The 22,496-nt window shown below is 36.6% G+C and overlaps 1 protein-coding gene across 2 annotated transcripts in view; it reads left to right on the top strand.

Moving 5' to 3' along the window:
* STXBP5 (syntaxin binding protein 5) overlaps positions 1 to 22,496 on the top strand; it is a 162,476-nt gene that overhangs the window by 41,694 nt on the left and 98,286 nt on the right. For both annotated transcript variants that reach the window (XM_046669154.1, XM_046669152.1), the window contains exons 5-7: positions 9,941 to 10,075; positions 11,579 to 11,642; positions 18,188 to 18,271. In XM_046669154.1, coding sequence (XP_046525110.1) covers positions 9,941 to 10,075; positions 11,579 to 11,642; positions 18,188 to 18,271 — 283 coding nt within the window. The remainder of the gene's footprint in view (positions 1 to 9,940; positions 10,076 to 11,578; positions 11,643 to 18,187; positions 18,272 to 22,496) is intronic.

Raw genomic sequence — 22,496 nt, 5'->3', positions numbered from 1 at the left:
GATGTTATGCCTGTCCCATCACTGAATGCTGGGAGTGTGGGAGGCAGATAATTCATCTCTTGAGTTTCATAGGTCACAGATGGAGGGGAATTGTGCCCAGGAACTGTACTTAATGGTTATACTCAGGACCCTCATCTGCAACGAATTTAGATGAGATCTGGGATTTTTGAGCCGATGAGATTTTGGACTTGAATTGATGTTGTAATTGGTTGAGACTTTGGGGATGTTGGGATGAGTGAATGTGTTTTGCATTTGGGAGCAATGTGAATCTTTGGAGGCTGAAGGGCTGGCAATTAAAGGCAGAATTCTAAGAAGGTCCCCAAGATTTCCACCCCCTGGTGTACACACACCTTCTCCTAATTATTCAGTCAATTCTAATCAAGGCGCTGCTGTGAAGGGATTTTGCAGATGTAATTGAGATCCCAAATCGGTTGACCTTCGTGTAGGGAGTTTATCTGATTGCTTTTAGTCTTTTATTACCTAACTTAAAATGGCACAAGTGAGTGGAATTACCTGCTTGGTTTGGCTCATCTCTGGAGCTCAGTTTGGTTCAAGTGTATCCATAGTATATGGGTAAGTTGAGGAAGGTATGGACACTAATGAACAACTGAATCACGTTAGGAAGAAACGGACTGAGGAATGGATGGTGGGTAGATGAACAACCAGTGTCCACCGTACTTCTCAGTCTTCAGAATGAAGTTGAAACTCTTAAATATGTAGCGCTCTGTGAACGGTCTCGCAAGATCTGTGACTCTGCTTCTTAGCACGGTAATTTCATTTCGCTATCCTTCTCCCTCTCTTTGTGTGTTATAATCCAGCTGCCCTGACCTGTCAGTGTTTTAGTGAACTGTCTTGTCTCTTGCCCGTTTATATGTGCTGATCTCCCTGCTCAGAACACACTTAGGATTCTGTTTTCATGGCTAACCCTGTTCATCTTTAAAGTCTCATCATTTCTTTTACAGGTTTTTCTGTAAAGTTCCCAAGTCTCGGTGTTGTGCCTGTTTGTGTTATCCCGCAGTGTGATGCTCTCTCCCTGAAAGAGCACATCGCATGCTTAGTGTACTTGCCCTGGTTGCTTGTCTTCTCCGGTAAAGTGTAAACCGCATCTGTTTTCTTTATCGTTTTCTTCCCAGCACCACTCTCAACGCCTGACATCTAGTAAATGCTTGAAAAAAAGTTTGTTGACATTTTGGTACCTCATTGCCTTTGCAGAAACAGGGGAATCTCTTTTCTCTAGGAGGCGTGGCCCTCCGCAGACTCTTGTTACCTGGGAGATAGGTTCTACGCGGGAGAGTCTCAAACAATAAAAAGAGAGTATTTGCTCAGGGCTAATTCTGTGTATACTCCTTATTCCTCCCACTGATCTAGCCAGAACTAGTGGTTATGTGATTGTCCTTGGAGTGCTGTTTGCTTCTTGGCCCATGGCAAAGCTTTTAAAATTTTTCGTTTTCTTTTGTAAAAAGAGTGAGATGGGAGAATAAAAAGCTTTGGGCAGTGGATTTCTTTCTACTAAACCAGCACGCCTGGGAGGTACTGCAGACCTCTTGTCTGTAAGTATCTGGCAGTGATTTTCAGGTTGAAGATGGTTTTGTTTTTCCTTTTCCTGACTTACTGTATTAGGAAGAGTTTCCAGAACAGTGCTTGATGATATTGTTGATAGCAAGTATCTTTTTCTTAGTAATATTTTTAAGAATATTGCTTCTAGGGTTTTACTCTTAAGCAGAATGTAGGGTGTTGGTTTAAGAGAGTTTTTTCCCCCTAAAAGTTGGTTGTCACTGATGGGAGTTAAATTTTAATTGAAGGCCTTTTTAACATCTTTTGAAGATTATCGTGTGATTTTTTCACCTCCCTCTTTTCTATTGATTTGATCTGTGACATTAATAGATTTCCTAATACTAAGCATTCTTGTAGGCCTGTGAATTTTTAATACAGCTGACAATTTTTTATTATACTGTTAAATGTTAGTATATTCTTGAGGATTTTTACTTCTGTTTTTAAGTGAGATTGGAATATAGTTTTTTTTTTTCTCTGTTACTGTCAATTTTGGTATCAGGGTGCACTTCCTTCATATAATGAGTTGAGTGAGATTCCTGTATATATATATATAGAGGGGGTGGGGGAGAGAGAAACCTCTTTAATAATAAAAAAAAGACATAAACCATAGACTGGGACGTATTTAGAGTACACCTTCTCTGTATAATAAAAGACAATCTAATATCAATGGAAAAAAAGTGTACCTAACAATTGCTGGTGAGTACCAGTTTGCTTTTGTTCATCCCAGCATTTGTTGTATAAAGACCTCTGCCGTCTTCATTCTCCATCATCATTTAGATCATGTAAGATCATTAAAAACAGCACTATAAGAAATCCCCCGTAGAACAGGGAGCAGTTTTTTCAGATGTTATTATTCATTCGTTCTGTAGTTGATATGCTATTTTCCTATTTGATATTCACTGTTTTACTTATATTCAGTTTTTTTGATAGTCATCAACAGAGTTATATTAAGGTCTCATTTCACAAGAGAGGTTAATATGATTTATTTGGACATATTTCTAAAAGTTCTTAAATACTTTATGAAAATTGAGATGTAATTAGTAAAGAATCTAGTAAATCAATACAAATGTAAAATGACCTTCAAAGATCTCTGAAGCTTATTTTTCAAAACATTTATTACATTGTACTGCTGGGTTATAGATATGATGACGATTTTCTAAAGTAGCTGTGACAGTTTATCAGAAAAGACAAATGGAACTACTAATAGAAAGGAAATCCTTTGAACAGATTTATAAATTACTTTCAGCTGATTCTGCTCTTATTTTTAACACATTTCCATGTTCATTAATGCGAGTAAATTTTCATCTAATAACAGGACAATGTAAAGTACAATTAATTTAACAAAAGAATCAAAATAATATCAGCTTTTTAAAAACTTTCTTATGCATTAATTCATTTGATAAACATTGAGATTCTGGTCCATGCAAATACTGTAATAAATTCCAAAGAGGCATGGGAGTTATAATTGTCTGAGAAAATGTGGCAAATCACGATGCAATGGAAAACTTGATGCAATATGAATGTAATGAAAATTTTAAAGATTAACCAGAAACAAGATGCATCATCATGTTTTGGGAATTTTAGGTAAAGCCTTATAAAACGGCCTGTATGAACAGATGTGTAGGATTAGTAGGAATTTCCTACACTGACAGTGGGGGAAGGGACTTTCCGTTATGTGCAGACGCACAGTCGTGAAGCAGTCTCACATGTGTAGGCAGAGTATCTGGTTAGCCATTGCTAGGGGTGTTGTCCAGAGAGGATGATTTTGGAAAGGTGGAAAAGATCTACTTCATGAAAGGCCTTTTATACAATTATAAGAAAGTTATATTCTCAACCTTTTTCCAACTTTAAATCATGAAATGAATAACATTTTCTGAGCAAGACACATTACAAGTAGGTATGTTTTTGTCACTATAGACTATCATATAGTAGGTAAGTTGCAGATTAGCTGCATGTTATTGCTGTATAGGTCGGGGTTCAATGCAGGAACAGAAACTGTAGATATTTTCAGCATAAAGGCGTTTAATTCAGGGACGTAGCTGTTTACAAAATGTCTGAAAGGCTGCCAGAACAAGCGTTTTAGAATGTACTGTTACTGCCATCAAACTGCCTCTCGACACATGGATCTCAGGGAGATTTTGAATGCTGTGTCGGGTTCCCACTGCTGCACTAAGTGCATCTTACACTCAGGTCTCCAAGAAGGTCCTCGTCAGCAGAAACAGCAACAGAAAGGTGGTCTCTGCCCCACTTCTGCCAACAAATCTCAAGCATAGTCAATTAGTAGAAACTTAATCTCATCCAGAACTCTAATGGTAGGAGAGTCTGGGAAATGTAAGTTTTAGCTTTCTGGCGTCTGCAGTACGGGAAGGCGTATAGGAGGATGTGAAAGAGGATGCTTTGACCAAATCCTGCACACTTCATATCGCTACCCCCTTTTCCTAGACATGTGTACCACAAAGCGTCACTAAACATTGCTGAAGAAGCGTTATGGTGGAAGCTAAGCCGTTAGAGTCTTTCAAGTAAGATAATAGGTGATCTCTCTTGGCTTCGGACAGATAACTCTTGGGGCAGCTTGGAACTGTCAAATCAGTCAGTGATAATGGTTTAAATTAGGTCTAGGCCATGAGGATGGAGAGGGAGTAAGTCAGGAATATCTGATTGTTTTGTTAATTAACATAATAAATCCTCACACTTTGTATAGTTCATTTCACAGATATTTATTGAGTACTTATTAGGTGCAATGTTGTGTGATATTTGCTGAGAATATAAAAATGATGACTATTTCCTGTCATGTTGGGCTGATTTAATGGGGATGTAGTCATACAGATGAGCGTATTGGTTCATATTTCTTTCTGTGGATTAAATTGTAATCATCTGTGTATTATACGCTTGTTTATGGGTGATTAACTTCAACATTACTTAGGAGGCTGTACATGTTCTTTTGTTAAAGAAAATTGGTAATAATAAAATCTTCCAAATTTGGTGCTTGTTGACTACATAATATTTGGCAGACTGCTACTGAGGCTAAATAGTGAGTAGGGTATATGTCTCACTCCCTAACACTTAATATGTTAGACATTTTTTCAAAAATTCCTTAAGCAAGTACAGAACTTATGTTCTCGTAACACCCTATGTATGGTCAGTATATCTGTGTTTAAGTCCAATGTAAGGATTTAGAATGCAGCTCTCTTTAGAGACACACTGAGGAAAGTCAGTTTCATTATCTGTGTATTTCTAAGACATTTGTTTCAGTCAGTCTTTTTTTTTTGGCTCAACTTATCCATTTTAAGGTACCTTTTCAGGCTCAATTTAATATGCCATTCCTATAATATTTAACTTTATTCATGTTTACTGAGTTTTAGTGTGACTCAATATATTATTATAAATTATTTTTGGTATAACTTGATGCTCTACTAATACATCAGCAAATAAACTTAAATTGGTCTCCTGGTATCAGTAAAAACTGAAGTCATTGTCATTTATTATGATCTATACCACCTTAAAATAAAATTAATCTTTGTAATAAAGTATATGAAAAACAGTACTTGTGAATTTGATTTTAATCCAAGGTACTGTTTTAGCTTCATGAGACACATGCACTGCTTGCATTCCTAAAAAGTTTTCCTGGGTTTTTTTTTTTTTTTAACATAATTGTAGAAGTATAAGGATTTTTTTTCCATATGTTTTTATAGTTTTTCTTCGTTTTCAACTGAGAAGATGTTAGTTGAATAGAATTATATTATGTAAAAGATCAAGTATCTATTGTTGCATATCACATCATCCCAAAACTTAAGAGGCTAAAATTAAAACCATTTTGTTTGCTCACGGTTCTGTGTGTCAGCAGCCTGGGTTGGGCTCAGCAGGAGTGGTCTTCCACTATAGTCACTTACGAAACGGTGTTGGATGGTCTAGCTTCCTTACTCACATGTCTGGTGGTTGGGGCTGGCTATGGACTGGGCCAGTGTCTCCAACACTGGAGTCTGGGCTTCATCACCTGGCACCTGGGTTCTAAAAGCATAAGAGAGCAAGCCCAAAAGTACAAGCACTTTTCAACTCTGCTTATGGCACAATTGCTAATATTCCATTGGCCGAGGCAAGTCACGTGATCAATCCCAGAATCCATGTCGGGGGAAGACTATACCTGGGGAGGATACAGGGAGGGAGATGAAATCTCTTGGAGGCAATTACTGTAGTAATTTTCAGTATTTTTTGCATCAATTGATCTGAACTCCTTAAGTTTGAAATCTGTTTGTCCCAAGGCTATTCAGTGCCATTTGTTTCATGACTACTTTTAGAAAAATACTAGCTTTCTATCATGGATCACTTTCTTATAGTCATTAAATGACAACAGCAAATCTCTCTTCTCTGTCTCTGCATATATACTCGCACTTACACATATACACGTGTTATGTATATACGGTTTTAAGTCCTCCAATACACATGACGCCTTTTACATAATCAATTCATATAATTTTTCATCAATTTAATTATTACACGAAAGCTTGCATATTCTTTATTCTTTAAACTTGCAACAAAGAAGGCTAAGATTTTTTGTAAACAAGGAAATAAGGTTGTGTTTCTATAACAAATTGAAAGAACACTGTTAAGTACTGTAAATCAAGTCCAGTTTGTCTCGACTCCCAGTTTCACATCTTGGTAACTGACTGGTCAGATTGCCCACAATCTGGAATCATGCCGTTCTGCGTGGGGCGTGCTGGCTGAGTGGCTTTTCTAGTAGTATGTTTTGGGGAACCACTTTTTCTTAGTGGCCTTTCCCTAAGTCACTGTATGACATGATTTCATTTGATGGCAACATGGAATTTTAGTTTTTTCACTATTCCTATTCCCACATGTTCAGAGCCGTTAAAATTTACTAGTTGAGAAGTTCTCAAGCTAATTGTGATAAAAACCTTTTCACCTTCCCCCTTCTCAATTGACTTAAATAGTGAGGGTAGTTATGGAGCAGAGTAATTTTTAAGTTTGGTGATATATTGTACAGATACAGTCCTATGTTTTGTATTTTTTAAAAAGTGTACAAAACTCATTCTAGGGACCATATTAAAGTCTTGGTGCCAGATAATTAAGTGAGCATTTTAAGTTCCTTCTAAAAATGTTTAATGCTAAATGGTTCTCACTTCTGAAAAACGTAAAGATGCTTAAAATTTCCCATTGCTACAAGTTGGTTTTACAGTTGACTGAGAAAAAAAATCTTATGGTGGTAGCTAATATTGAAAAAGCGAGTCTAGGAAAAGTTCTAGATTTTTTCCTCAGCAGTGAATTTATTCTTACTTCATTTTTAAAATTATTTAAGAAACAATACAGAAAAAATAGCAGTATGCAGCTGCTATGCTAGCAACAGAAGATATTGTATAATATATCCAAAATCTCTGCCCTTAAGGAGTTAAGTTTAAATTTTTTAAGCATACTTAAATAACTTTGTTAGTGTTAAAATCAGAGATGGGTCATGTAATTGTATTAAACAAATCAGCTACTGCTTTTGTAGAGTGAAAAATAATGGAGAATTGCAAAATAGAACAGATCAGGATGTTGACTATTTCTGCTTTGGGGGTTTTTTTTTTTTTGGTCAACCTGTCATTATTTTGGCTTATTTATTTTGAAATTATTTTTGCACTTTCAAAATCTTTAGCTATATTCGTGTTTTAGTTTAAGGCACATTTCAAATGAAATAGTTGTTTTTGTGATGTTTGCATTGCATTGTTCACTCTATATCTGGCATGCTATTGCCACTTTTCTTACTTCATGTAGTTAAAATTCATCTATGGCTTCTGTCTGGCGGAATATCACTTCGTTTCAGAAATCGCTGTCGTTAATGGAACACTTACTGTCAGGCGCCATTTTAGCATCTGCCTCGCTCTGTCTTATTTGATCCTCAGGTGAGCACGGTGAGGTAGATGTTCTTCATTGCTTAGAAACTGAGGCTCTGCGAGATTGGCTGATTTACCTAAGGTCACACACATGCTAGTGAGTGACAGAGTTGGAAACTAAATCCAGGCGGCCTCCCTCCAGAGCTCGTCGTGCCTGTGTATTAATCAGAATCACAGTCTGTTTTCATAATTCCTAATCCACAGAGCTCTGAAAACAAAGAGTTTTAAAATATCTTTATTTAGGTATAATTGACATGCAATAAATTGCACATATTTAAAGTGTGCCATCTAAGTTTTGACACATGCATACACCCGTGAAACTGTCACCACAATCAAGATAACAAATCTGCCCATCACCCCAAAATCTTTCCTTGTGGTCATCCCACCCCTCTTCTGTCACTAGCCTCCACGCCCACAATCTTCAGGCAGCCACTGCTGCTGCGTTCTGTTACAACAGACTGGTTGCCATTTTCTATTGCCTATAAATTGTATATAAATGGAATCATACAACACATCTTTTGTTGTCTAGCTTCTTTCATTCATCATAAAGATTTTGAGATTCATCAATGTTGTTGCATGTATCAGTAGTTTATTCCTTTTTACTACTGAATAGTATTGTGTTATAATCTCTATCCATTTACCTCTTGATGGACGTTTGGATTGTTTCCAGTTTGGGGCTGTTACAAAGCTGCTATGAAGATTTGTGTACAAGTCTTATATAGACATATGCTTTCCTTTGTCTTGGGTAAATACCTAGGAATGGAATGGGTTGAGCATATGGCAAGTGTATGTTTAACTTTTTAAGAAACTGCCAGTGACTATAGTTAATAATACTGTCTTATATATTTGAAAGTGGCTAAGAGAGTAGATCTTAAAAGTTATGACAAGAAAAAACCGATTTCTAACTATGTGTGGTGATGGATGTTAACTAGAATTATTGTGGTGATTATTTTGCTGTTTATACTTATATCGAATCATTATGTTGTACACTTGAAACTATTATAATGTTATGTGACAATTATATCTCAGTTAAAAAAAGCTGCCAAAAATTATACCTCAGAAAATGTTCAGTGTGTTTACTAGATACTACCCCTATGTTGGGTAGTATACAAAATATGTGTTACATACCTTTCTAAAATCTAGAAAATTCTGAATTCTGAAACCTGTATGGCCCTAAAGTCTTTAGAAAGGTACTGTGGACTTTCTGCCTTGTGAAGCAATAAGGTACTATAAAATGTTTTGACATTTCTGTCATCATTTAGACATTCCTGTGCTTTGTTAAATTTACATAAATCTTTTAAAAAGACATGTTATAGAAAACACTCAACAAAAAAGACAGATGATAACCCTTAAATAAGTGTCTAAATGAACATTCCCTCTAGGAAATAGGGAGGTCGTGAGTTACTTGCATGTCCATTTATTTGAGAAGTATTTTCATCTTGAAAAATTCGGTAATGAAGTTGTGCTAGTGGGATTAGTGGATCTTCTGTATACCACATCCTGCCTAGTGCCTGCTGTCGGTACTGACTGTCTAGCAGTGATAATTATCACTGTGTGTTATTTGAAGTCTGTATTATTTCTATTGAAAATTTGAGTAGTATATTTTGAGAGACACAATAGGTAATCTGAGATAGAGCGTTATATGGTTTCATAACATACTACCTTTTCGTTTTTCTAAAAATAAGAGCTACAAAAAGGTTAAGATAAGAGTTTCCATTGTTTACCTTGAAATCAAAAGAACTAGTACAGAAAATGTTTGAAATTGTTGGAATGATAATAAAGTTTAATATATGCATGTAAATCATTATAATTTGTTATTCAGGGCCTCCCATATCATCAGGACATGGAGGAGAGAGTTCGGGCATGTTTCAGTAACCGTGTGTAGGGCTGAGGTCAGAGGATCTCTGCCCTGCGAGCTGGTGAGGAAGGGAGACCCCGGCTCTCTCACGAGGCTGGCTTATTAGAGATGCACAGTATTGGGACAGCAGTTTGAATGCAGGTGATCTTTGAACTGAATCTTGAATAGAAGAAAAATATGAGCCGGAGGAACATTTTGCCTGGAAGGAATAGTAAGCATAGGTCCTAAGATGGATTAGTGTGTTTAATAACTCCAGAGAAAGACAGTAGTACCCAGGTGTGGTGTGGATATTAGACTCCTAGCTTGTGGCTTAAAGGTTGAATTTGTGATATCCCTGAAGTAACGCAATTAGTCGGGGACATAGCCAGATTTGCAACACTTACTAACTTCAAAATTCATCTTCTTTCTGTCAAGCCATGCTGTCTATTTATTGTATGGCCTTATGTTTGACATATAAGTTGAATTAGCATAATTAAATATTAACCACAATGAGTAGATAAATCTGATGGTTGTATATCATGTTTGCTTTACCTAAATTTTATATATATATATATATATATCTCATGATTAATCCTCTAAAACAGTTAATAAAATTTACCAGACGTTTTGCTGATTTCCTTTTTGGATGTATTTTCTCTTGCAGGGTAACATTTTGCCATCTGCCTTTCCAGAGTAAGTGGCTCTATGTGGGTACCGAGCGAGGTAATATCCATATTGTCAATGTGGAGTCCTTCACACTCTCAGGCTACGTCATTATGTGGAATAAAGCCATTGAACTGTGAGTCTGAGCAAATATTCCATATCTGAAAGTATCAGTACCATGTATGATAAAATTGTATAATAGCTAATCAGTAAATCCATGTGTAATTAAATGTGTCAAACATTCTTGATGTTAAATACAGATTTATTAGCTTTTTGTATTTTCCTGTTTGCAGTTTGTAAATTTAAAAGCTTTATATATATATATAGATAGATATATACACATATTATATATGCGTATGTTCACATATATGTAAACTTGTAGCACAAGTTTAACGAAGCAATTATTCTTATTAGGTAAAAAACACTCCAATTTTTTTCTGTTCCTTTATCTTCTAATTATGTTTCTTTAAAATGCTCATCATACCCCACTAAAATGATTTCATGACCCACTAATGGGTTGCCACCAATGTTTGGAAAACGCTGATCTAAACCACTACTTTATATTTTAATGATCAGCAAATATAATGGAAATGTTTGCAATGTAACATTGCAGAATTAATTTGACAGTTAATTTTTCTTAATTTTGATATAATGATGGTTGTTTTCATTTAACAACAACAACAAAGACTGGGTTGAGCTGTAGGGCCCTAGGGATGTTTAACACTAACTCTTCACTCTGTCTTAGAATCTTATCTTTGTGTCTTCTTTCTTTCTCTGAGTTTTTCTTTTATTATTTAGACATAAAATCAAAATTTAAGGATATTGGCAAGATTCACTTTCACTGTTTTTGTTTCTAAACAAATAGTTCTGTATCGTTGCATTCCACAGAATTTGACATAAGGATAAATTTGTGGCATATCTCTTAAGTAATGAGTTGGTGCAGCTGTGATATATATTTAAGCCTGGTTTTCCTTCCTGTGTCAGCTCAGTCCCTTGGTACAGGGGTGGGTTTCTGTGGTCTGTTTTTTGAGTTGATGACAGCGTCTAGTCGGTGGGCCTGGTGCGGGTGTCTGTGGTTTCACAGATGGTGGCTCTCATGAAGTGGACCGATCTGCACCCACAGACTTTATGCATAGGGAGGTGCTTATTCCCACTGTATAGACATCAGTTTTGCTACATTCTTGCCTGTATTTCTTTTTCTCTGTGCAAGTAAAGGTGGCATTACTTTTGATATTTTTTTAAACAATAGAATTTTTCTTGTTTTTGGTGTGAACTTGTTTTTGGATGAGAGGCCCCAGTTAGAGGCTAGAATTGAGTACAATAAGATAGCAACATTCTAGATGCTGCTTTAGTTAAAGATAGTAACTCTGAGAATTCTATCATGAGAATAGATTTTCTGTGCTAAATAGTGAATTGAAGATTCTTTCCTATACAGAAAGTATGCTTTATTGTAAATTTTGTTGACTTGTATCAACACAAGCATCACTATTTTTCCTCTATACATCTCTCATTGATCCTTTACTGAAATGTTTTCATTTATAAATATATCTTTATTTTCAATTTATTATTCTTATTGTAATGAATATATAGTTGTATTGAATTTTTAATTGAGAAAAAAAATCTTATTTTTCTCTTTTAGCTCATCTAAATCTCACCCAGGACCTGTCGTCCATATAAGTGATAATCCGATGGATGAAGGAAAGGTAGAATTTTTTTCTAAAAGTTTATTACTTAAATGCATGAATTTTGGTATTTTTAAAAAAATATGCAAACTATTCTAGAGCCACAATTCCCTTGCAGAGTTGAGATTGCTAACAAAGGTTGTATATCGTATGCACTTAATGGCTTAGTTATACATCATGTAAACAAGTGAAAGAGTTAGACTCATTTACAGTTTTACCCTAAAACACTTAAAATTTAATAAATACAATCAAAGGTTATTAGTTTATTTTTGGCTTCTTTAGAATATTTCCCCTGATCTCTGATCATCCTGACAAAAACTGGTTTTTTTGGTTTTGGATTCTTTTTAACACTTTGGTTGTACGGTCTTTGTAGCACTTACCTCATAATGCCTTCCATCAAAGTTGTCTCTGTCTCTCATCTTCATAAAGAGCTCAGGTTAATAATGTAGAGATTTTTTAAACTATTCCTTTATTTTTTTATACTCTGAAATGTTTCATACAGCCACTATCTAGCTATTGTTAATTTAGGTTCATTAATACATTTAAAAATGATAAAATTTCCTTTCCCGTGAATCTCTGTTTTCTAATTCAAACCAATTTTTCAGGTAGTTCTCTTTAGTGATACTTTTCTGCTTATTGAATTTTATGGTATTAGCCTACATAAATACCAGGAAGTTTATCACTATCAGAAATCAGTGAAATGAAACCTCTGGATTTCGTGAAGACATTTACCCAGATTTTTCCTTCCTCAGTTGTGGGAGTGGTGAAGCCTGTATGTTGGGTAACACTGTTCTCTTATTTGCCACTGGGAAAACCAAAGGATAGTGGTCCTGTTTGGAGTTAGCTTATAATCATATAATTGTGTGTTTCGAGAGAAGCTTTACCTGAAGCAAATTACAGTAACCTGTATCTTCACTTTATTTTCTTTGGTACAAGATACCCACTTAATAGCCAAGCCTTTGAGTGGAAAGCATGGTGGCAGCAGAACTGAAAACTTACCCTCCTGCCTCGAATCAGTCACTAAGCGTTTCAGTCCTTCCGTTTGCAGTGTCTCTCTTCTATTCAGGCTCACTGTGACCATGAGGTTCAAGGTGTTGTAACTCGTTCTTGAATCGTTTCCAGATCAGTCTTCCCGGAGTGCCATTTTAATCTTACACTCTCCTGCTCGAAAGCTTTCAGTGGTTCTGCAGTGTCTAACAGATAAAATAAAGTTTCCTTAAAACGTAGCCCCAGGTTTCATGATCTTTCAGAACATCTTTCCCTGAATGCTGGGCTGAAGCAAATAGCTGTTGTTTCCCCAGTGTGAGCTGCTCTTTGCTGCCTCCATGCCCTGTTCCCGTGAGTCCCTCTGCTTGGAGTTCTTTCTCATGTTCTCTGCTGAATTCCTACCCCTATGTTGAGACTCAGATAGATATATATCTTTCATGATATCTTTCCTGGTGATCCTCACAGAAAGTGCTTTCTCTCACTTCCAAATTCATTAGCACCTTAGTTGTACAAGTTTTATGGTATTTACCACGTGTTGGCTTGTATGAGAAATGCGTGCATGTCTCAGCTCCCCTGATCTCAAAAGACTCCTCAAGCACAGAGATAATATTTACGAGCTTTACATTTCCCATAGCACCCAACATACAATATAAATAGTAACTCCTGTAATTAATTTATTGTATAAATTATATATAATTGTTGATAGCATCCTCATTTTTGGAAACCTGGTGGATTATTCTCCTTAGTTCCCAGAGTCAATCTCATTCACACATTTTTGAAATATTAGGGTGCTAGAATAGACTATATTGTCTAACCTTTGACTTCTAATAGAAAAATCCAGGTTAACTACATGGATGACTCTTCCCTGTTTCTGTAGGTCTCTGTGACGTTGCGTCACTAAAGGAAAGCAGAAGTGATAGGGCAGCTTCCCCCAGCTGCCACCACGCGAGGTGAAGGTCCTAGGCACCTGTGTAAAGTTACTTACCATAGTAACAGTAATGACTTCCATTTATTGAATTCTACTTTGTGTGAGGCACTGTGCTTTCCACTGTATATATACACTATTTGGTTTGATCCTCCCAACAAATTTTCTTGGATTTCCTCCCTGGTTTGCAAATGACGAGGCAGAGACTTGCTGTGAGTATGTGTTCCAGAGGCACAAAGCTAGATATTGGTGAGGCTGGGATTTTAAACACTGATTTCTCTGGTTTTAACCCCAGAGTACTGTCCATCATGCTGCATTTCCTCTGGAAGATGTGATCAGTTATTGATGTTGTTGAGAGCTGTATCCATACTCAGTGTACCCACTAATACTTTCTATGAGAGAAAAATTAAAAGGAAACCAGTCAACAGTACATAAATTAACTCAGTCTGAGTTATAAAAGATTCTAGTAGGAGTAAACATTGAAAGAATTTTCTAAGTTTAAGTAACATTTTTAGGAGATTATGGGAATTAAAGTCTAACCTATTGGCCCAGATTTCTAACAGTTTTAGGACATTAGATCTGATAAGAGAGGTAAAACTTTAACCTTTTTATGTTACTAAGATCTAGATGGGAAAAATTATTTCCTTAAAGTTACATGACTACCAAATGGCAGATCTAAGACTGGAGCTTAATTTACCTGTGTCCAGAGTAATCTGGTGCTGTTTACACTGTACATCAGTTCTTTTTTTTTTTTTTTTTTAAAGATTGGCACCTGAGCTAACAACTGTTGCCAATCTTTTTTTTTTTCTCCCCAAATCCCCCCAGTACATAGTTGTATATTTTAGTTGTGGGCCTTCTACTTGTGGCATGTGGGACGCCACCTCAGCGTGGCCTGATGAGCAGTGCCATGTCCGTGCTCAGGATCCGAACCTGTGAAACCCTGGGCCGCCAAGCAGAGCTCGCAAACCCAACCGCTTGGCCACGGGGCCTGCCCCTGTCCATCAGTTCTTAAATTGTTTCCTTTTCCGTCTCTTTCCTTATTGCTGAAGTTCCTCCCCTACTTCCCCATCAGAAAATGCAATGTTCATGCCTAAGATAGTGAGAAGGACTGGGAAAGGTAAAGGAAACAAATACCAGTTTTTCCCAGAAGTATATATCTGATTGCTTAGGAAAGAAGAGTTTATGTTAGGAAAATTTAACTATACCCTCTGCCAAGGTGGGAAAATGTGTTTTGTTAACTTCAGTGATTGGCCCCTCTAAATGCCCACTACCTGTAGTCTGAAATCAACTAAATTTCTAGTTCATTAAAATTACTGGATCTGCCCCAAACTTTGTTTATATCCCCAGGTTACATGAGCAAGTATTGGCCACCTTCTAATGCTTTGTGAACTCATTAAGCAAATATTTATTGAGTGTCTGCTGTGTATTAGGCAATATATTGAGTATTAGAGACATGAAGATGAAAATGCATGTAGTAGCATAGGAGAAGGAGCATCTTAGTCTGTCTGGAGGAATTGGGGAGGCTGACCCAAGGAAGCAACGCTAAATTGAGACTTAAAAATGAATAGAAGATTGCTCAGTGAATGATAATAGAGGGGAGGAGGTTTCAAGCAATGGGAATGCTGAGATTTGGAAAATGCTGGAGCAGGGGGTGGTGGGCAGCAGAGGCTGGATAGACAGTGGACAGTTTGTGAGGCAAGAACATGCATTCCATTCTGGAAGTTATGTATTCACAAAAAAGTGTAGTAAGTACATACAACATCTCAGGCCCTGTATCTTTTTTTTTTTAAACTTTTTATTAAGATTGTGATAGTTTACAACCTTGTGAAATTTCAGTTATACATTATTGTTAGTCATGTTGTAGGTGCACCACTTCACCCTTTGTGCCCTCCCCCCACCCCCCCTTTCCCCTGGTAACCACCAATCAATTCTCTTTGTCTGTATGTTTAACTTCCACCTATGAGTGGAGTCATACAGAGTTCGTCTTTCTCTATCTGGCTTATTTCACTTAACGTAATACTCATCAAGGTCCATCCATGTTGTTGTGAATAGGATGATTTTATCCTTTTTTATGGCTGAGTAGTATTCCATTGTATATATATACCATATCTTCTTTATCCAATCATCAGTTGGAAGAGCACTTAGGTTGCTTCCACGTCTTGGCTATTGTAAATAATGCTGTGATGAGCCTAGGGGTGCGTGGGACTTTTGGAATTGCTGATTTCAAGTTCTTTGGTTAGATACCCAGTAGTGGGATGGATGGGTCATAAGTTATTTCTATTTTTAATTTTTTGAGAAATCTCCATACTGTTTTCCATAGTGGCTGCACCAGTTTGCATTCCCACCAACAGTGTATGAGGTTTCCCTTTTCTCCACCACCTTTCCAACATTTGTCACTTTTTGTTTTGGATATTTTTGCCATTCTAACAGGTATAAGGTGATATCTTAGTGTAGTTTTGGTTTGCACTTCCCTGATGATTAGTGATGATGAGCATCCTTTCATGTGTCTATTGGCCATCCATATATCTTCTTTGGAGAAATGTCTGTTCATGTCCCCTGCCCAGTTTTTGATCGGGTTGTTTGATTTTTTGTTGTTGAGCTGTGTGAGTTCTTTATATGTTATGGAGATTAACTCTTTGTCGGATGTATAACTTGTAAATATTTTTTCCCAACTAGTGGGTTGTTTTTTTGTTTCAATCCTGTTTTCCCTTACCTTGAAGAAGCTCTTTAGTCTGATGAAGTCCCATTTGTTTATTCTTTCTATTGTTTCCCTTGTCTGAGGAGTTATGGTGTCCGAAAAGATTCTTTTGAAACTGATGTCAAAGAGTGTACTGCCTATATTCTCTTCTAGAAGACTTATTGTTTCAGGTATAATCTTTAGGTCTTTGGTCCATTTTAGGTTTATTTTTGTGAATGGTGAAAAAGAATGGTCAATTTTCATTCTTTTACATGTGGCTGTCCAGTTTTCCCAGCACCATTTGTTGAAAAGACTTTCTTTTCTCCATTGTATGCCCTCAGCTCCTTTGTCGAAGGTTAGCTGTCCATAGATGTGTGGTTTTATTTCTGGGCTTTCAATTCTGTTCCATTGATCTGTGCACCTGTTTTTGTACCAGTACCATGCTGTTTTGGTTACTGTAGCTTTGTAGTATGCTTTGAAGTCAGGGATTGTGATACCTCCGGCTTTGTTCTTCTTTCTCATCATTGCTTTAGCAATTTGGGGTCTTTTTTGCCCCATATGAATTTTAGGATTCTTTGTTCAATTTCTGTAAAGCATGTTGTTGGGATTCGATTGGGATAGCGTTGAATCTGTAGATTGCTTTAGGTAGAACGGACATTTTAACTATGTTTATTCTTCCAATCCATGTGCATGGAATGTCTTTCCATCTCTTTATGTTGTCATCAGTTTCTTTCAGGAAAGTCTTGTAGTTTTCTTTGTATGGGTCTTTCACTTCCTTGGTTAAATTTACCCCAAGGTATTTTACTCTTTTTGTTGTGATTGTGAATGGGATTGAGTTCCTGAGTTCTTTTTCTGTTAGTTCGTTGTTAGAGTATAGAAATGCTACTGATTTAAGTATGTTAATTTTATACCCTGCAACTTTGCTGTAGTTGTTGATTGTTTCTAATAGTTTTTCCATGGATTCTTTGGGGTTTTCTATATATAAGATCATGTCATCTGCAAACATTGAGTTTCACTTCTTCATTGCCTATTTGGATTCCTTTTATTTCTTCTTCTTGCTCAGGCCCTGTATCTTATGTTAGAACTACAGTGCTGAACAAGATAACACTAGTCCTTGCCTAAATTGACCAGTGTTATAGTCTGCAGGAGAATTCAGATAAGGAAAAGGCCGTTATTATATGTGTAGTGACCCTTCAGATTACAAAACGGTACAGAGTGCTGTTGGAGCACATACGAAGGGCATTGACTTACATTTAGTAGGTCAAGGAAGGCTTCCTGGAGGAAGTGATAGCTAAAATGACATCTGAAGGATTAGTAGGATTAGTCAGTCAAAGAGGATGACATTCGAATAGAGTGGCCCAGGTAGGAATACAGCATGTGCAAAGGCTCAGAGGTGAGAGAGCGTGAACTGGGAATTCTGAGAGAAAGAGACCGCAGCAGAGAATACCAGAAAATAGTGAACCGCTTTGGACACGTTTCCTGTGAGGTTCTTATGGAGTAAATAAGTGGAGATGTGGCCACTGGAATTAGGAGTCTGAATCTCATGAGAGAGGTCTAGGCTGGATATAATTTGGAACTAATCGGTATATAGATGAGTAAATGAGATTGACTGAAATGTGTTGAATTAGGAAAGTTTGTAAACTCTGAAGCACACACAAATGTTAATTTTTATTAGTAATTTATTATATCAGTTAATGAAAGTGTATACTCAGGACTTCAGAATGGTACCGTTTTCTTTTTGAGTAATCAGTTGTATGATACTTGTTGAGTCCCTAATCGTCAAAGGTATATAAATATGCAATCAGTGTTCTCATTTGTCATCCATGTGATTAGTAATTAGCAATGCAGGTGTTGAATTATATTATAATTTTATACTTGAAGTGTATGAATGGTAATAGTTATCCTTACTGTCAGAAAATACATGTTTCATATAATTAATATCATTCCTGGATAATGTGGCATTTTCTTTTATTACAGCTTTTGATTGGCTTTGAATCTGGAACAGTAGTGTTATGGGACCTCAAATCAAAGAAAGCCGACTACAGATACACGTACGATGAGGTAATAACATTATTTTTGCTAATCAAAAGCTGTTGTCGTTTCTGTAGTTCAGAGCAGCTCCTCTAAGAACTTAATAGGTGATTTTAGTTTAGGCAACCTTTGTAATTGCAATAACAGAAATTTCTTTAATATATAGCAGATAATCACATAGCTCCAAAGATAGAAAAACCTCTTCCCCACACTGTCACTTGGCCTTCCAGTTCCCTTATGCCAGGCACCAGTGTTAACCAGTTTCTCGTGTTCTTCCAGAGGCTTTCTGTGCATTTATAAACAAATTAATAAAGGTATTCTATTTTTTATTTTATACAAATGATGGTATACTGTAGAAATTATAGTTTGCTTGCTTTAAGATCCAGATAAAGATTGATTGTGATTGATTTTGGTAAGTGTTGTAAGTCTCTTTAACACTGTTTACTCTCCTCTTACTCTTTCCTGCCTTTCTTTACCTCATTCCTTCTTTTTTGCCTTTTATTTGATGAAGCTAGAGTCTTCCCAAAGACTAGCATTTTCTGGCTGTATCCCTCTTGTGTTTAACATCTCTTTTTACCCTTAGATTTCCTATAAATGGGATTGTTTACTGAGGCTTCATCAAATTCAGGTTCATTTTTGATTTTTAGGAAGACTGCTTCACAGATGATGCTCTCCTGTTAGGTGGAATGTTAATGTCTGTTTTGATATTAGCAGCCCGTGATGTCCAAGGCCTGGATCTGTTAGTGCATAGCAGTTGCAAAATGGGGATGTTCTAATTCTATAATTCCTTCTGTATTAGCTAGTATACTTTAGTAAAAAGAAACTTCCTCTCATGTACTAATTGGTTATACGGTAGTACAGTTCATATAGGAAAGGCAGGATAAATGCTTGATTCTTTGCTTTCGTTTCAGTATTTACTCTAAAGGGGTTGTTCTCTAGTAATCTCGGTAGTGACCAATTTTTTCTTGTTTTTAGTTTCACTGTGTGCTCAAAGGTTTAAACACATTTGATGTGCTTCGGTACATTAACTTTATAATCCGTATTGATTTTCACATTGTCCCGCCTTTGCTCCCCTAGTTGGTTCCTGAGTCCTTTGGTGGTAATAGTCTTGGATAACTTCCTTGCTATTTGTTATAACAAAGGATACCTATTAATCTTGTATATTTCTGTCCCAAACTTAGAATAAGATCTTTGTCCATAAAACTGTGGCTTCTTTTGGTGTGAAATGCCACTAAATCATAATATTGGTACTAGGAGTGTTCACAATTTCCAATTCAGTCAATAGAGCTAGGAAATGTGGTAGTGGTTTTGCTTATTTTTAAGATAGACTGTATCACGTCTTCACGTTGATGTTTTCAGTTAGTCGAATGGCAGACTAAATTGAGTAACTATAGCAATACTTGGAATACTTTGTCAATGTCTGCATATTATCTTGGTAAGCATAACTGAAAGAGAATTGTTTTCATGGCTGCCTACTTTTTGTTTTTAAAGCTTTTCAGTTAGCATTGTGTGGCTCGCTAATCAAGATCTTGAAATATAAAAAAAGAGTATTTTTAATATTTTAAGTAAAAAACAAAAATCTACCATTTCTAGGGAAGTTTTGGCCTGAAGATCTACTTTCTACATTAAAATGAAAGAAGATTTACAAGATTGACTTTTTTGGTTTACTTTTTGTAAATTTAAATAGTGATATTGGCTTAGACATTATGGAGTGATAGGGGCTGCATTTACCATCTCACCTTAAGCAAATACGCTGGAAAAACATAGGAAACAACAGTTCTTAGAAATTAGACAGCAGGTAGTGTAGAACCAGAGATTCCTTCGAGAGGGGCACAAACAAGGTGAGCGCTTCAATTGCCTTAGCTTGTGGCCTGGAGACACTTTCCAGGTCTCAGCCCATGATGGGGCAACCTAAGCAGAAGCCCAGCAGCCTCCCTGAGTTGAAGAGACAGAGTTGGGGATTGTGGGACCAGGGCATCTGAAGCTGACTCGGCAAGGTTCCAGAGAGGAGAGAACTGCCGAGAGAGAGAGTTTTAAAAGTCTGCGGGGAGCCTCTGCCCTGAGTCCTCAGCTGAACACTGACTAGTGCAGGGGGGTGGGGGTTGGGAAATCCACTGGGAAGGAGTAGGGGGAGCAGTTCTCTCAGCACACACAGGGCTGAGAAGAGTTCACATTTCCAAGAGAGTGGAGAAACCTCTCAGTGTGTGGGGCATCAGCAAGAGTCCTCAGAGAGATATTGCTAGACTAGCCTTGCACTAAAGACCAGCCTGACCGATCTTGAAAGCAGGCCTTGAGAAGTCCAAACTGTTTCCAAGTAGTATAACTGCATCCCAGAAAAAAGACTCAAAAATGCATGAAAGAATATAATAATAACCCACCATAAATGTCACCGTGGCTAGCATCCAAATAAAAATTTATGAGGATGCAAGGAAGCCAGAAAATAGCATGCAAAATGAGGAGAATATGCAGTCAATAGAAAAAGACTCACAACTGACTGAACATTGACCGAAACGTCATCATCAGCACATGAGTGTGTTTGTAATAGGATCTCAGGAGGGGGGCTTAGATGGAAGATGTATTTGAAGAAATAATGGCCCCAAGATTTCCACGTTTAATGAAAACTATAACCCTGCAAACTTCTAGGATATCTAATATATAAGTATCTAATATATAGATGTCCCAGAAGTTTGATGAGCTCAAAGCAGAGGAAACAAACTACACAAAAGCTCATCATATTTCAGTTGCTTAAAACTAAATCTAGTGATAGAGAAAAATCTTAAAAACAACCACTTTAAATCGGAGGAGCAAAGATAAAAATGATAGCAGGTGGTTTCCTTGGAACCCACGCAAGCCAGAACATGGTAGAGCAGCACCTTTACAGCAGTGAAAGGCAAAATTGTCGGTGTAGAATTTTATATCCAGCAAAAATATCTTTTCAAAAACAAAGGCAAAATAAACACTCTGTGCACATAAAAAACTCAAAAGACTTCATCACTTGCAGACTTTCACTACAAGACATGTTAAAAGAAGTCCTTCAGGGGCCAGCCCTGTGGCCTGGAGGCTGAGTTCGGCGTGCTCTGCCTCGGCAGCCCGGGTTCACAGGTTCGGGTCCCGGGCACAGACCTACACCACTTGTCAGCCATGCAGTGGCTGCAACCCACATACAAAATAGAGGAAGATTGGCAACAGGTGTTAGCTCAGGGTGAGTATTCCTCAGCAAAAAAACAAGAAGTCCTTCATATAGAAGGCAAATGATATGAGATGGAAATTTGGATCTACTCAAAGGAATGAAAGACACTGGAAATGGTAAATATGTAGGTTATATAAAAGCCCTTTTATTTTTTAATTCTGTTTAAGAGATATTAAATGTAAATGGCTTAAATACCCCCAGTTAAAAGGCACAGATTGTCAAATTGGATTAAAAAGCAAGATCCAACTATATACTGTCTATAAGATCGGAGTATATACTGTCTATAAGATCCGACTATATACTGTCTATAAGAAACCTGCTTTCAATATAACAACACAGATGTGTTAGAAAAAAACAGATGGAAGAGGTAATGTTAGCACTACTTAAAGACAGCCAAAGTGGCTTTATTAACATCAGCAAAGCAGATATCAGAGAATTCCACTCAACAGAATACATATTCTTTTTAAGTACACATGGAACATTCACCAAAACAGACCATATTTTGTGCCATAAAATGAATCTCAATAAATTCTAAGAAATGTTTTTTTAATTATAAAAGCATTAAATTAGAAATCAATGTTAAAAGATGAAAAATCTGTGAATATTTGAAAGTGAAACAACATACTTTGACCCATGGGTCAAAGAAGAAATAAAGGGGAAATGAGGAAGTATTTTGAACTGAGAAAAATATAAAATACATCAAATATTGAAGTCCATGAAATGCTGCTAAAGCCTTCACTATAGCATTAAATGCTTCTATTAGAAAACAATAAAAGTCTCAAATCAATGGCTTCAGCTTCCACTACAAGAAACAAAAAATTAAATCTGGAGTAAGCTGAAGAACTGAAATAGTAAAGAGCAGAAATCAATGAAATAGATAACAGGAAGACAATAGAGAAAATGGATAAAATTAAAAGCTTCATTTTGTGAAGATCAATGAAATTGATAAAGAGATAAAGTGATGAGAAAAAAAAAAAGACATAAATTACCCATACCAGGCATGAGAAAGGGGGTATCACTTCAATTTCTACAGAAATACAAGGAGACTGATAAGGAAATATGTAC

This window comes from Equus quagga, chromosome 8, assembly GCF_021613505.1.
Source record: "Equus quagga isolate Etosha38 chromosome 8, UCLA_HA_Equagga_1.0, whole genome shotgun sequence".
Taxonomy (NCBI): Eukaryota; Metazoa; Chordata; class Mammalia; order Perissodactyla; family Equidae; genus Equus; species Equus quagga.
The sequence above is the reverse complement of the archived record's forward strand: the minus strand, read 5'-3'. Positions and strand labels throughout refer to the sequence as shown.